Source organism: Dipodomys merriami, unplaced genomic scaffold (assembly GCF_024711535.1).
Source record: "Dipodomys merriami isolate MVZ:Mamm:240054 unplaced genomic scaffold, mDipMer1.0.p SCAF_16, whole genome shotgun sequence".
NCBI lineage: Eukaryota > Metazoa > Chordata > Mammalia > Rodentia > Heteromyidae > Dipodomys > Dipodomys merriami.
The window spans coordinates 31,350,118-31,365,667 of record NW_027202937.1 but is presented as its reverse complement, the minus strand read 5'-3'; the positions used below and the strand labels follow the sequence as shown (position 1 = coordinate 31,365,667).

Below are 15,550 nucleotides of genomic sequence, written 5' to 3'. Positions count from 1 at the left end.
AGAGCACTTGCCTTGCAAGCATGAGGCCCTGGGTTCAATTCCTCAGCACCACATAAGCAAAAAGAAAAAAAGCCGGAAGTGGCGCTGTGGCTCAAGTGGTAGAGTGCTAGCCTTGAGCTGAAGAGCTGAGGGACAGCGCCCAGGCCCAGAGTTCAGGCCCCACGACCGGACCCCAAAAAAAAAACAAAAAACAAAAACAAGAAGATGCCAGCAAGATGAGGAATTTTTAAAGATTTTTAAAAGCTTAAAATCTTTTATAATAATTCCTCATACCTTTGGTTTTAAGAAGGTGGGGAGAATCCTTCTGATTGAGCTGCTTGCTTTCCCTCATAAACCAAAGCAACATAATCTGCTTTAATGGGGTTTTAGAATGAGTTGCAATGAGGAGCAGTCAGTTCAAATTCTGGCTTATCAGTTTACTACCTGGGTAGTAGCCTAGGTCTATTTTCTCTTGTGATAATAGTATTGATGAGACTGGGTAATTAATCAACAGTGAATTTTTATTTGGTTCATGGTTCTGGAGAGTGGGAAATGCGTGGTAGGAAGTGTATCTGCTCAGCATCTGGAGAGGGCCTTCTGCTGCATGGCCTATGACATCACATGGTGGAACTGGGCTAGTTGTGTTGGATTGAGCCTTGCTTCCTCTTCCAATAGACACACAAATGCCATCAAGGAGGCCCACTCTTATGACCTCATCTACTCTACTTCCCATAAGCCCCACTTACAAAACCCATACAAATTTGAGGAGTCAATCTCTAACACATGAACTTTTAGGGGACCCATTCAAACTATATAGCACGGGTAACCAGAGCAATTCAGTTTTCCTCCCTTAGTCTGCAAGATCTACCACTGGGTATAATAGTCTCTCTCTCTCTCTCTCTCTCTCTCTCTCTCTCTCTCTCTCTCTCTCTCTCTCGCTCTCGCTCTCGCTCTCTCACATAAACACACACACACACACACACACACACACACACACACACACACACACACGACAGTAATAAGCACTGTCCTATGCAGTGCTAGATGCATATTGACAGGGATGCTTCAACTATATTAGATATGCTACTCCTGGCTTCTCTGGCTGAATAATTTGGTTAAACAAATCATTTGAATCCGCCTAGCTTTCTTTTCTAAGCTTTAATGTTCTTAATTCTATTAGAAGGCATATATGTAGAAGAAAAATGATCCAGGTCATATTTTGTTTTGTTTTCAAATTCTTGGCCAGTTTGTTCTTTTTTTTTTTTTTTTTTTTTTTTGTCGGTCATGGGGCTTGAACTCTGGGCCTGGGTGCTATCCCTTAGCTCTTCAGCTCAAGGCGAGCGCTCTACCACTTGAGCTACAGCACCACTTCCGGTTTTCTGGTGGTTTATTGGAGATAGGAGTCTCATGGTCTATCCTGCCCGGGCTGGCTTTGAACCGCGATCCTCAGATCTCAGCCTCCTGAGTAGCTAGGATTACAGGCGTGAGCCACCAGCGCCCGGCCCAGTTTGTTCTTTTGCCCAGCATCAGTTAGATTGATAAACAGGACCTATGGAGCTATAGAACTTGATCCCTTCAAGGCATTTTTCTTGGAAGTTTCCGTTGCCGTATTGAAATCCTTAAAAATAAAAAATCACCAGGACTTTAACACTTAAGCAAACTAATCTGTTTCCAAAAGCTAAAAAAGAATTTGAGGAATTGTTGCTGGAGTGCTTCTGTTCTTTTACACATTTTAAACATTTTTAAGAGCCAGGCGCTGGTGGCTCACGCCTGTAATCCTAGCTACTCAGGAGGCTGAGATCTGAGGATCGCGGTTCAAAGCCAGCCCAGGCAGGAGAGACCGTGAGACTCCTATCTCCAATAAACCAGCAGAAAACTGGAAGTGGTGCTGTAGCTCAAGTGGTAGAGTGCTTGCCTTGAGCTGAAGATCTGAGGGACAGCGCCCAGGCCCAGAGTTCAAGCCCTATGACCGACCAAAAAAAAAAAAACATTTTTAAGTTCCTTGACATACTACATATAGTTTGAGAGAAGAGATTATTTTCCCTTTTATTCTCTTAGGGTCTGTGGCTGGGTTTGAGAATTAAATTTATAAAAGATAGAAAATAGGAGAGAGGCAAATTCTACTTGCTGTGGATTTATCTTTATTTTTTGCTGGTCCTGGGGCTTGAATTCAGTCTGGGTATTGTCTCTGAGCTATTTTGCTCAAGGCTAGTGCTCTGTTCTTGAGCCACAACTCTACTTCTGGCTTTTTTTTCCTTTGGTGGTTAATTGGAGTCTCACAGACTTTCCTGCCTGTGCTGGCTTCAAACCTCCACCTTTACATCCCAGCCTCCTGAATAGAATTACAGGCCTGAGCCACTGGTGCCTGGCAACTGTGGATATTTTTATGTCTATTCCCAGACCTTCACATATAACAAATGAAGCCCTAGAGAAGTGGGTGGGTCTGAGAGGTTTCTCAGCATGTTAGCAAAGCATGGTAAATATTATAGGAGATTGCATATTATCCTGACCATTTAGGTCCAAACTCTTTATGTATCATTGGCACCTAAAATTAAAAGACCAGTGCTGCTTAATGACAAAGTCAGAGGAGAAACTGCAGTCTTCTAGTTCTGGGTTGTTCCAAAACCTTGTCATTGGCCATTCTGCCATGATACCTGGAAATTCTCTATCCTTCCATTCTCCACTTGCTCTGCCTATGTGCAAGAGAGCAGAGCAGATGGAGAAATGTCTAATATAATGGCCTAAATCTGGCTTTAGCAGACTTGGTTGGTAATCTGACAAATAGTCCAGATTTTTAGTATATTCACTCATATTTTTGGTGTTGGGCAGCCTGGTCAAGTAAGCAGCTGAACTACTCCAGGTTACACACGGGTGGCCTGTGAGCTGACTGAGACCTTTGGAGATCTGACAAAAATTTGAGCTAGAAATACTAAGGAGGGGTTTGAAGAAGTTACATTCAACATCATCGTTACATTCAACATCATCGTGGTATGTCACCTACGTGCTATTTCTGGTTTGAGTACAAAAGGCGAAGTTCCTTTCCAGTGACTTCACTTCCCAGGCCACACCCCAGACCTGGTGATCAGAAAGATTTCAGCTCCAGCCCTTTAGCTTCTGCATACAGAAAAAGAAAAACCATAACCTGTCCACATGGGAACCCTGTTCAACTTGCTAGTGATTCATGAGGGGAAAATAATATTTTAATAAACAACTATGTTTGGGGTGGTTTATTATGTAACCAGAACAATTAGCAAAACTAGAACTCTCTGAAGCCAGTGTCTCATACCTGTAATCCCAGCACTCAGGAAGTTGAGGCAGGAGGATCATGAGTTCAAGACTAGTTTTGTTTTGTTTTGTTTTGTTTTTTGCCAGTCCTGGGCTTGACCTCTGGGCCTGGTCACTGTCCCTCAGCTCTTCAGCTCAAGGCAAGCACTCTACCACTTGAGCCACAGTGCCACTTCTGGCTTTTTCTGCTTGTGTGGTGCTGAGGAATCAAACCCAGGGCCTCATGCATGCAAGACAAGCACTCTAACACTGAGCCACCTTCCCAGCCCTCAAGACTAGTTTGAGCTACATAAGTCTCCATTCTCATACCCAACCCTTGACTCAAAACTAGGAATCACTGCATACCACGGGTCATTTAGCAGCTGAAGCACATGATATTTGCAGTAGGTCTAAACACATTTCTGGGGTAGACTACCTGGTCTAAATCTCAAAAAATTATTTTTCCAAGATGTATCATTTAACTACAGAAGCTGCTTGACTTCCAGTGGGGTCCTGAGAAGCACCTTGTGTGTTGGCACTGTAGTAAGTGGAAAATGCATTTAACCCACCTTCCCAGCTACAGGTCCTAGTTTAACAATACAGTCTGCTATAAGGAATTCATTGTTTCCCCTTCATGAGCATTGGGAAGATCTGCATTCAAAATCTGAAGTGCAATTGCTATAGAGTATGTATGGCTTTCACATAATTGAAAGCAGAACCATTCCTAACCACCCATATTAAGATCCAACACAGACCCAAGCCCCTGTTTCAGGGTGGAGGCCTGGAAGAGAAGTGTCCCAGAGTAGAATGTATGATGAAGGCCAGAGAACATTATGGCTTCCACAAGGTACACAGGAGGCAAGGCAGGGGTTCCCACAGTTCCCTTGGGCCTCAAGTGACACACTTGACCACACACTTGACCCTCATGCTGCTGAAAAAACAGTAACCCTTTCCATTCCTTTCAAACCCCAGGCTCTCCCCCTCTTCTTCTGAGCTGTTAGATCTATTAAGGTATAATAAAAATAGGTGAAGGTGGGTAATTCCATCCTCAAACTTCACTTGATTTTAATTGACTTTAAGTCATTAATTTTGGAGGATGTGTGTTATGTTGTTTCTAGTCTCCCACTGGTTGAACTATAGATAGCACTTCTGACACATGGACCATGATGGTAGTGGTTACTTAAGTAACTCAAGCCAGTGTCTGTCAAAACCACCAAGTCTTCACTTGGGACTGTGCAAGAGTCTAATGGGTGAGCTTTTGATATCAGAAGGACAGAAACTCCATTTTTTGTGGTTTTTTTTTATTGTAAAAATAGTGCACAGAGGGGTTACAGGTACATGAGTAAGGTAATGAGTACATTTCTTATTGTGTATTGTTACCTCCTCCTTTGTTTTTCCCCTACCATCCCTCCCCACCTCCCCAATACTCCCCTCCTCCACAAGTTGTAAAGTTCATTTTCAACATCTCATTGTTACAATGCACCAACCTATATCCTTATTTCAACATTTTGTTATTTCTCTTCTCTTCTCCAAATTAGAAAAATGTATATACAAGATTCAGGGCACTTATCAAATACAGTGAAAACAGGGGTTATACCATGGGGAAAGAACATACAAAAGAAACAAAAAAAATCATATAGTACATGTTAAATACGTTAAAAACAATAGCAAGAAAGAAAAAACAAGTTGTGTCTCTATCTTGGGGTTCATTTCACTTAACATTATCTTATATGGTCATATGTACATAGCTTTTGACCTTTTCTGCTTGTCCTAGACATATACTAGTTATTGCAAATAAGGGAAACCATGGGACCTATGTTTCTTTGGCCTGGCTTACTTCACTTAATACAATTTTTTCCAAGTCTTTCCATTTCCTAACAAATGGGGCAATGTCATTCTTTCTGATGGAGGCATAGAATTCCATTGTGTGTGTGTGTGTGTGTGTGTGTGTGTGTGTGTGTGTATATATATATATATATATATATATATATATATATATATATATATATATATATATATATATACCACATTTTCTTGATCCATTCATCTACTGAGAGGCATCTGGGTTGGTTCCATATCTTAGCTATGGTAAATAATGCTGTGATAAACATAGTTGTGCTGGTAGTTTTAGTATAGCCTTGTTTGTGATCATTTGGGTAAATGCCCAAAAGTGGGATTGCTGGGTCATAGGGGAGTTCTATGTGGAGTCTTTTGAGGAACCTCCATACTGCTTTCCAAAGTGGTTAAACAAGAAAAACTCCATTCTTTCAAAAAAATTAAATTAATATTTTACTTTGCAGGTTCTGTGAGCTTATTGGGCAGCTCAGGGCAGGGAGGGTGGAAGGTGTGCGGGGGTGCCAGCCCTTGATCTCCTCAGCCTTTGTGATCTTCATCACTTTCTGAATATTTGCCCTATGAAGAGCTACGAAGGCTGATGATGCATCTGCAGACTGATTACAGGCATGCACCACCACATGTGGCTCCACCATGTGGCTCCACTCGGCTTCTTTATCCAATATTTATTTCTATATTTAACTCTATTCTCAGGGAGGCAGGTGTGAAACAAGAATCTTCCTATTCATAGTTGGCTGAACTGTAAATAAACTGTAGGTTTTCCATTTCAGTGATAGGGTACTGTCAGGGCTTTGTCCTAATGAATGATTTCATCCATGGGTGGATTCAAAGTTTGAATAGATTATTCGGTTGGGGTGGAAGGTGGGGTTGAAGGAATGGATCACTAAAGATGGGCCAGTCTTGGAGGAAGTCTTATCCTTGGCTCCTTCCTGTTATGGTTCTCTGCTTCTTGGCTGCCAGGAGGTGAGCAGCCTTTGCCTCCCTTTCCTACCACCCTACTATTCTGCCTCACTTCCAGCTAACCTTGGACTAAAACTTCTAAAATCATAAGCTAAACAAACCCTTTCTCGGGGCTGGGAAGGTGGCTCAGTGGTAGAGCACTTGCCTTGCATGCCTGAGGCCCTGGGTTCAATTCCTCAGCACCATATAAGCAAAAAGAAAAAAAGCCGGAAGTGGCGCTGTGGCTCAAGTGGTAGAGTGCTAGCCTTGAGCTGAAGAGCTGAGGGACAGCGCCCAGGCCCAGAGTTCAGGCCCCATGACCGCACCCCCAAAACCCTTTCTCAGTTATTCATATTAGGTATTTTGTCATATTTACCCCAAAATCTAACTATACAACAAGGTACCATTTGATATCAGAAAGAACAGCTTTTCTCTCTTGGCAATCCCAGCTCCAATTACTTGCTACTGTGTTACCCAGTTCAAGTCCAAATCCAAAGGGGCTTCTCCTGGGTCCAGAGTGCACCATGTTGGATTTTCCTCCTAAATATCTCTCAAATCTATTTGCCCCACAACCATCTTTCAATGTGAGTATGATCACCCTTCACTTCAATGATTGGAGTATCTCCTATTAGGTTTGCCCCCATTATTTCTACACCCCAAGCAATCAACTCATTATTCTGTATTCAGAATGATCTTTTCAGAATTCAAAATTTTTTAAAATTCAAAACCATGCAATGCCTCCTACTAGTCAAAGCTGGATAGCTGGCCTTCCTTGCTCTTCTAGGTTTTTGTTTGTTTTGTTACTGGAGTTGGAATTCAGGGCCCCATGCTTGCTTGTTAGGCAGGTGCTCTACCACATGAGCCATGTCCCTGGTCCTTTAAAAATTCTAATTATTTTTAAAATATAGTCTTGAGATTTTCCTCTAGCCTAGCACAGATTTCTATTCTTCTTATTTACATTCCCATATAGCTTGGATTTCAGACATGCACCATCAAACCCAGTGTGTTCATTAAGATGGAGTCTGATATCTTTCTTTGCCTGTTGTCTTCAACCACGATCCTACCAGGGTCAACCATGATCCCGCTTCCTGCTCCTACATATAGCCTTTAATGGGCTCTGATGGTCTTTCCATAGCATCTACAGTGGCTGAGTTTGAATTAGTGTTGACCTCCTTTAGTCTATTGAGAGGTCCATAAGGGTAGGGACCAGATACTTGTATAGCCCTGACAGTGATGGATGTCTTCTTAAATTCTGTGTTCCAGCTGAGTCACTTGCCTCCTCTAGTACCTTTTCTAGAATCAAGTCAACACAGGTGCCATATTGACCACATGGTGGATAGCATCTTGTCTTCATGTTGGGGGAAAGAAACCCCACCCCATCCCACCATCACCTGCCTCCCAGGCATGACTTAGTGCCTGGACCCCTGGAGGCAGGGGCAGGTACTTGGCTGATTGGTAACTGAATCTGTCAGTCCAGTGCCCGGACTAGGAATTTCCTGAGGATCTGCCCCCTGCACTGACCTATTTAGGCTTCCAACCAGCCCAGCCAACAGCACTCCATGCCATGTGTGTCTCTGTGATTGTGTCTTGTGTCCTGTTTCCTGGCTCATCTCCAGTCATGGCGTCTCAGTTCAGCTCTCCATTGGAGCTGAATTGGTTTGTTGGTACTGTTTTTGTTATTTATTTCCTCTTTAGCATGTTTCCTAACTGTGTTACTGTATTTGTGTACTGCAGGCCTTTGTAACAAATGGCGGCCTGCAGCCTGTTAACTGTATAATAAAGACTCCAATATATATATAGAATTATATTTTGAAATGTGGCTTCTGGGATGATTTACCTTACAACAGTAGCCTAAAGGGTCAACCCAACCTCAAAATGTTTTTGAAGTCCTGTTTGTCTTTAAATTAGTATGTTTACATTTACCACTAAAATATAAAAAATATTTTACTCCAACTTTTTCTTGTTTTGTCTTGGTGGTACTAGAGTTTGAACTCAAGGTCTTGTGCTTACCAGACAGGCACTCTACAACTGAGTTATGCCTTTAGTTCTTTTTGGCACTGGTTATTTTTGAGATAGGGTCTTTCTTCCTGCCATGGGTGAGCCTGGACCATGATCTGTCTGTTTTAGGCTTCCCATCCTAACTTGAATGACCCACAACCATGTCCAGTTTTTATCCATTGAGATGCAGTCTTGCAGCCTCTTCTGCTGGGGCTGGTCTGGAACCTTGATCCTCCTAGCGTCTCAGATAGTTTAGGATGACAGACATGTACCACTGTACCCAGCTGTGGGTTAAAAAGGGGTCTCCGAAACTTTTCTGCTCATGGTAGTTACAAACTTTGTTCCTTCTATTCTCTATCTCCCAAATAGCTAGGATTACAGCTAGTACCTCTCTTTGTGCAATTTTAAAATGTTCTTTCGTGAAGTGCCATTCTCAGCCTTCCAAGTAGTTAGGATTACAGACATGAGGCCCCAAAACCAGGCTTCTTCCCCAAATACTGAAATTGGTCCAGGAAGGTAGGCCAAGTAGATCTGGTACTTTTATATAAGCCTTGTGTTGAAGATGAGGTGAAATTACTTTAGTCCACAGGGGTCACATCATGATGAGCAAGACCCCAACTTTCTCATGACACCACCCAGCCCATGCTGATTGGCAGTGGGCAAAACTTCTATGTGATTGTGGGGATTTAAGTCACACTACAAACTAGCAGTAGTGTTTCCCCTAGTGATGCAGATGACAGTGAAGTTGATCAAGACAAAAGGTAGCTTTAAAAACTCTGACCAAATAGAAGGACAAAGGGTGAACCAATGCAGCATTGGACACTATGTTGAAAATGAATTATACAACTTGTGGGTGGAGATGGGAGAGAAAAACTGGGAGAGAACAAGGAAAGGAGTGACATTAACTGTAAAAAAAAATGTACTTTTTACCTGACTTATATAACTTCAACCCCTCTGTTCATTACCTTTATCATAACAATAACAAATAAAAGAAAAACAAAAAACAAAACCCTGCAACCAAGACTGGCAACAGTTCATACCTGTAATCCTAGCTACTGAGAGAGGCTGAGATCTGAGGACTAGTTCAAAGCCACCCAAGCAGGAAAACCCATGAGACTCATCCCCAATTATCTCCAAAAAGCCTGAACTGGAGCTGTGGCTCAAGTGGTAGAGGATTAGCCTTGAGCAAAATAGTTCAAAGACAGTACCCTGGCTCTGAGTTCAAGCCCCAGGACGCGCACAGAACACAAAACAAAACAAAACAAAACACAACCCTGCAGTCCACTTAGGAGGTCTGACAATCAAGGCCTGAGCTAGAGTGTCAGGCGCTGAAGAGGGAGATGGTGCGCTGGGAGCCAAGAAGGCTACTAGCCGCAAGGGAGGTGGTGCACGGGCCCCAGCAGGGCCTCTTCTCCTTCCCCACCCCGGGCAGAGCGGCGGGAAGGGCGGGCAGGCGGGTCGAGGCGGCGGGGAGGGACTGGGACGTGCTCGCTGGCGAAGCACGAATGACCTCCGGCCGCACTCAGCTGTCAGCCGCGTGGGCTCCGCGCGATCCCCAGCCCAACCCCTCAGAAGCGCCGAGGGGCCAACTGCAGACTGGAGTCCCTAAGTTTGGGACTGGAGTCCCAAGCTTTCGGGAGGCCGCACCGATCTGCCGCTTTCCAGCCCCCTCGCTCCCAACGCTCAGGACGCCCCGGGCTCACAGCGGGGGGAGGCTGCTGGGGACCACCCTCCTCCGGCCGGCAGACCGATCAGCCCTTTGTCCACGTTCTCATCTCTGAAAGTTGAGCTAAATTGTTTATCTGGGACTCTGCAGAGGTGAGGCCGACTCGGGCCCCATGGGGGGGGGGTGAGTTGGGGGGGGGGGAGTGTCAGGGAACCTGCGTCTTTCGGAAAGTCTTCTCATTTTCCACTAGCCCTCGGGAACTCGCTTCCAGGTGTTGGGGCGGCGGCTCCTCCCCGCCCCTGACCCTCCCCTGCGGGCAAGTTAAACTCCAGAGCCAGCCCCAGCCCCGCACTACCCTCCTCCGTCACGAGTCGCAGCCGCTAAAAGCTGCAGCTCCCGGGGCAGAGCTGCCTTCCATAGGCCCACGGGGGCAGGGAGGGCGAGCCCCAGCGGGCGCTGGGCGCCCCTTCCACCGCCCAATGAGAGAAGTTTCCAGAGGCTCTTTAAGCCATGGATTCGCACCAGGGCCGGTCTCGGGGCCAGGTGGTATCCATGGAGGCCCCCGAGGCGCAGCTGCCGAGATCAGAAGCACCGAGCCCTGCACTACTTGGAGATCCCCCGCCCGCCGCGGAGCCGCCCGCCGCGGAGGTCCCCTTCGTGGAGAGTGACCCTTCGGAGGTCCCGAGCCCAGACTCCCAGCTGGACGCAGATTTGTCCTCGAAGGCCGAGATCGCTGTCCCGGAGCAGGAGGAGGCGCCCTGCCGCCGGCCCCGCGCGCGCTCCTTCTCCCTGCCGGAGGACCCCATCCTGCAGGCGGCCAAGTTTCTGCAGCAGCAGCGCCAGCTGCTGGCCCTGCGGCCGGACGCTGGGGGCGAAGAGCGAGCGGACGGCGCGCTGCACGGCCCGGACCTCTGCTGTTCCAAGTGCAAGAAGCGGGTGCAGTTCGCCGATTCGCTGGGGCTGAGCCTGGCCAGCGTGAAGCACTTCAGCGACTCCGAGGAGCCGCAGGTGCCGCCCGCCGTGCTCTCGCGCCTCCGCAGCTTCCCGGTGCGCTCCAAGGACCTGGAGCAGCTCGGGGGGCTGCTGGCGGCGGCCACGGCGCCCGCCCCGCTCCGGGCGCTGCCACGGCTCCGACCCCTCTTCCAGCTCCCCGGGCCCAGCGCCGCAGCTGAGCGCCTGCGGCGGCAGCGCGTGTGCCTGGAGCGCGTGCAGTGCTCGGCTTCTGTGGGCACGGAGGTGACGGGCGCTGGTCGGGTGATCAGTTGTCCGGGACCCAGGACAGTGACCGTGCGCTACACTTTCACCGAGTGGCGTTCCTTCCTGGATGTGCCCGCCGAGCTGCTTCAGACACGGCCACCAGAGGCGCCATCGGGGGTCTCTAGATCCGAGTCTGGGGACGTGGAGGAAGAGGCGGCCTTCGAGCGCTTCCACTTCTCACTCAGCCTGCCTCCGGGTCTGCAGCCCAGGGAAGGGGAGGACGTGGACGTGCGCGGCGTCGCTGTTCATTTCGCTGTCTGTTACCGATGTCAGCAGGGAGAGTACTGGGACAACAACGCGGGGGCGAACTACACGCTGTTCTATGCGCGCTCCCCAGACCCTCTTTGAAGGCCAGATGGGGGTCGCTTCAGGGATCGCGGCCAAGGGGGGTGAGCAGCCCTAGGATGATCAGGCGAGAGTTGGAACGACTTGTTGGGAAACTTCGCTGTGCCAACGGATGTGGAGTGAGTGGACCTTGGAGGGAAAGGGTGAGCCAGCACCGAGGGTCTGGGGAATGCTCCGAATCTGTGCTCAGTCTTCTTTTACCAAGCTATCTCGATGACTTCCAGAATCCCCAACCTACTTTAGAAAGGAAAGAGATCCCTTACGCCTTCAAGCCCCCGCCCCAGCAGCTCTCTACAAATCCTGAGCCCACAGCACAGCTCTGACTTGTGTTAAATTGAGATGTTGTATGGACAGCTGTAAAGAAAGGACAAAGGGTTCTAGGGAGGGAAGGTGCGTTCACGGGACTGTAGCCTAGTTTTCAAAGAAATTTGGGTGGGAGCTGGGTCAGCCTGTCTTTTAATTGTGATCTTGAAGCTTTTGCCCAATCTTGAAGTTATTTACTTGTGCATTTGTCTACAAATAACCTGTTCAGAAGTAAAGATCACTCGCACATGCTAACCTACTGTTTGGTACTTTGTATTTTTACCACCTTTGGGAGGCCTTGGAAGTCAAGCCTTATCAGCCAATGTGATACCTACACTTTAGCAACTGTTAAATGGCAGATTTTACAGATTTCTTTCCGTCTAGCCCTACTCTGTTGTGCTTAATGGCTCCAACTCCCCATACTGGGTGAAAATGTTCTTTAAAGTATTTTGTAAAAGGTGTCCTGTCCCTTGTTTTAATAAGATGTTTAGTGAATTAAAATACCAGAGTAACAAAGTAGGCTTTAGCTGTGAGCTGCAAGAGCTTCCCAAGTCCCAACTTCCTCTGTGAAGATTGAGCACATAGCTGCTAAACTCTGGGCCATTAGCAGTCAGAGAAGCTTGGCCTTAACAGGCTCGACTCCAAGTGCAGGGGGTGGGGGATGGGAGGGTGGCTCTTTGTGCCTCTGAGAGCCATCAGTAGTGGTGACTTGATGGATAATGAAGCATGCTCAGCAAGTAAATGCTGCCCAGAGCCAGATGGCACCTTGCACCAAAGGGCCAGAGGCACAAGGGACAGGATTGTCTTCTCCATTCACTGTTGGTTTCTGTGGTTCCAAGATGACATGTTCAGGTGTAAGGACTTCATTTATTCACCCCTGAGTGTAAGGACTTCATTTATTCACCCCTCACCATTCACCCCTTCATCAATGTACCATTTTTATCTTTTTAAGTTTTCCTATTTTGTAGCACAATTACTTTGGGGGTGGTAGCCAGGAGGTAGGTTTTTTTTTTTTTTTAAATCATTATTCTAGAGAAAGGAGTCAGCCTATAGCTAAATTCAAAGACTGTTTTGCAAGACCAAAGACCTATAAATGGTATTTTTAAACAGTTGAAAAAATTCAAAAGACTATTGTTATTTTATGGCATAGATATGTGAAATTTAAACTTGAACATCCATAAATAAAATCTTGCTGGACACAGTTAGGTGTGCTCACATAGGAAATCTCAGTGGCTCTTCTCATCCTGCTGTGGCAGAGTTACCTAGATGCAACAGAAACCATATTGCAAAGTGTATATTTTCTGTCCTATCCCTTATTGAAGGTATGCTAACCCTGCTTAGTATTTTTTTTTTTTTTTGTCAGTTGGGGCTTGAATTCAGAGCCTGTGCACTGTCCCTGCTAGCATTCTACCACTTGGAGACAGAGCACCAATTTTAGTTTTCTGGTGATTAATTGGAGATATGAGTCTCACACTTTCCTGCTTGGGCTGGCTTCGAACAGCAATCCTCAGGTCTCAGCTTTCCAAGTAGCCACCAGAGCACAGCTCCTGATTAGTGTTTTTAATACTACATGCTGAGTTAGCCAGTTACCCTTTTAATCAATTTTGCCACTTGAACTAAATATCCTTTGTGCAAAGGCAAAGCTGTTTTGTTATTCCTGCTAGTCTTAAGATACTGGAAGGACAATGATTACTGTAGTATGTGTAAGAGTGGGGTGTGGGCAGAGTGTACCAGCTGCTTTTTATCTAAAACCTATAATGGACCTCTATAACTGAAATAAATTAGCACTGAACTAAACTTGCCAGATATTTCTTTGCCTTCATCTTTCTTATTTTATTATGGCTTTAGTATCAGGGATGGAGCCCAGGTCTTATACATTCTTGCTACAACATATATATATATATATGTACACATTTATACATATATATGTATATATGTGTGTATATATATATATATATATATATATTTGGCAGTAGAGGGGCTTTGAATTCAGGGCCTAGTGCTTACATTGTGGGCCCTCTACCACTTGAGCCACATCCTCAGCCCCCACCTCCCATTTTTGCAACGTTTATTTTTATATAAAGTCTTGCTTCCTAACCTGATGCACATCTGGACTGTGATTTTCCTATTTTAGGCTTCCAGTCATAGCTGTGATGACAGGAATGCCACCATGTCTGGCTTCCTTCCATGGAGATGAGTGACTTTCAGCTGGGGCTGGCCTAACTCTATAATCCTCTTGATCAGTTTCCTTTATCAATTAGGATGACAGGTACGCACCATTGTATACAGCTATGGATTGAGAAAGCATCTTGGACACTTTTTGCCCAGGCTGGCTTCAAACTTTGTCCTCCCAAATAACTCTGATTACAGCAGGCACCTAGCTTTACACAATCTTTTAAATATTCATTTTATTTTATACAGTGTCAGCTTTTCCTTAGAGACTTCTAGCAGATGTTTTCATTTCACCCATTTATCTTTTTTGATGCTGAGGATCAAAGCCAGGTCTTCAGTAGACAAGTATTGTACCACTGAGGTATACTCGTCAGCCCATAGCAAACATTATGTAATAATATAAAGGATGTTAAAATAGTTTAATTTTTTTTTTTGTCAGTTATGGGGCTTGAACTCAGGGCCTGGAGGCTGTCCCTGAGCTTTTTTTTTGCTCAAGGCTAGTGCTCTACTACTTTGAGCCACAACTTTTTTTGTTGGTGGTGGTGGTCCTGGGGCCTGAACTCTGGGCTTGGATGCTTTCCCTGAGTTCTTCAGCTCAAGGCTAATTCTCTACCACTTGAGCCACAGTGCCACTTCTGGCTTTTTCTGCTTATGTGGTATTGAGGAATCGATCCCAGGGCCTCATGCAGGCAAGGTAAGCACTCAACCACTGAGCCACCTTCCCAGCCTGAACCACAGCTTTACTTCTAGATTTTTGGTGGTTAATTGGAGATAAAGCTTTCCTACCTGGGCTGGCTTTGAACCAGGCCCCTCAGATCTCAGCCTTCTAAGTAGCTATGATTACAGGCTTGAGCCATCAGCACTTGGCTAGGTTTTGTTTTTGTTTTTAAAATTACTTCAACATTTACCAGAGTCAAAAAATACTTAAAAGTATATTTCCTGAAAGAAATAAAAACACACATATCATAGGCTGGGGTGTATGGCTCAGTGGTAGAGTGCCTGCCTACCAAGTGCAAAGCCCTGAGTTCAAATCTCAGTACACCAAAAAGCAAAAGAAACAAGGGCATATTTTGAATGAAATGTATGTTCTCCTCTAGAAAGTTTCCAAAGCAATGGCTAGAAGCCTGAAGTATCTTCCTGGAGAACCCTAGATTTGTGAAGCTAGATGAGCAGCCTATTCTAAGAGATGCCAAGGGAGGCCACAGCCCTGCTTGCAGAGTGGGCAGTGGACCTGGGGGAGCCCATTGAGTTCTGAAGATTGGGCATCTATCCAGAAGCAGCAAGCACCATGGCTCAGGCAGCCTTCCATGGCAACTGGAAGTGGGACAGCTATTGTTACCCATAAACCTCTACTTGAGAGCATGGGATTTTTCTCCTGGAGGAGTGGACAAGAGTTTCCATTGTGACCCTCCCTCCACCTTCTTCTTCTATCTTTTCACCCTGATCCAGGTACAAGGGAATTCCCTGTCCACCTGGGATCTGGTCACTCATTTCAGCTTGGAAACATTAAGTGTTAGATTCTCATGCATTACTTCATAGGTTTTCCAAAGTTCAGCTTTTGGCCAAACATGTTTTGTATATTTTAAGAGATGAGATTTTTTTTTCAAATTTTTAACTCATTTGTGCATCCCTTTAGTGCACTGTCCCCTGATTATGACTGAAAAGATCACTTGGCTAAGCATGACTGGTGGCATGTGTTTTTAGTGAGGAGTAGGAACAACCCAAGAGAGGATTTCTCTCTTCTATCTCTATTTCTCTTTTGCTTTTGTTGTT

At 45.7% G+C, this 15,550-nt stretch overlaps 1 protein-coding gene across 1 annotated transcript; it reads left to right on the top strand.

Annotated features, from left to right (window-relative positions):
• Positions 1-9,913: 9,913 nt before the first annotated feature.
• Ppp1r3g (protein phosphatase 1 regulatory subunit 3G) lies at positions 9,914-12,251 on the top strand. The gene has a single exon (XM_070023487.1). The coding sequence runs from the start codon at positions 10,211-10,213 to the stop codon at positions 11,303-11,305; it is 1,095 nt and encodes a 364-aa protein (XP_069879588.1). The 5' UTR covers positions 9,914-10,210; the 3' UTR covers positions 11,306-12,251.
• Positions 12,252-15,550: the final 3,299 nt, after the last annotated feature.

Bases quoted from the DNA above. Each gene is read 5' to 3' on its own strand.
- Ppp1r3g (XM_070023487.1), top strand. From the start codon at position 10,211: ATGGATTCGCACCAGGGCCGGTCTCGGGGCCAGGTGGTATCCATGGAG.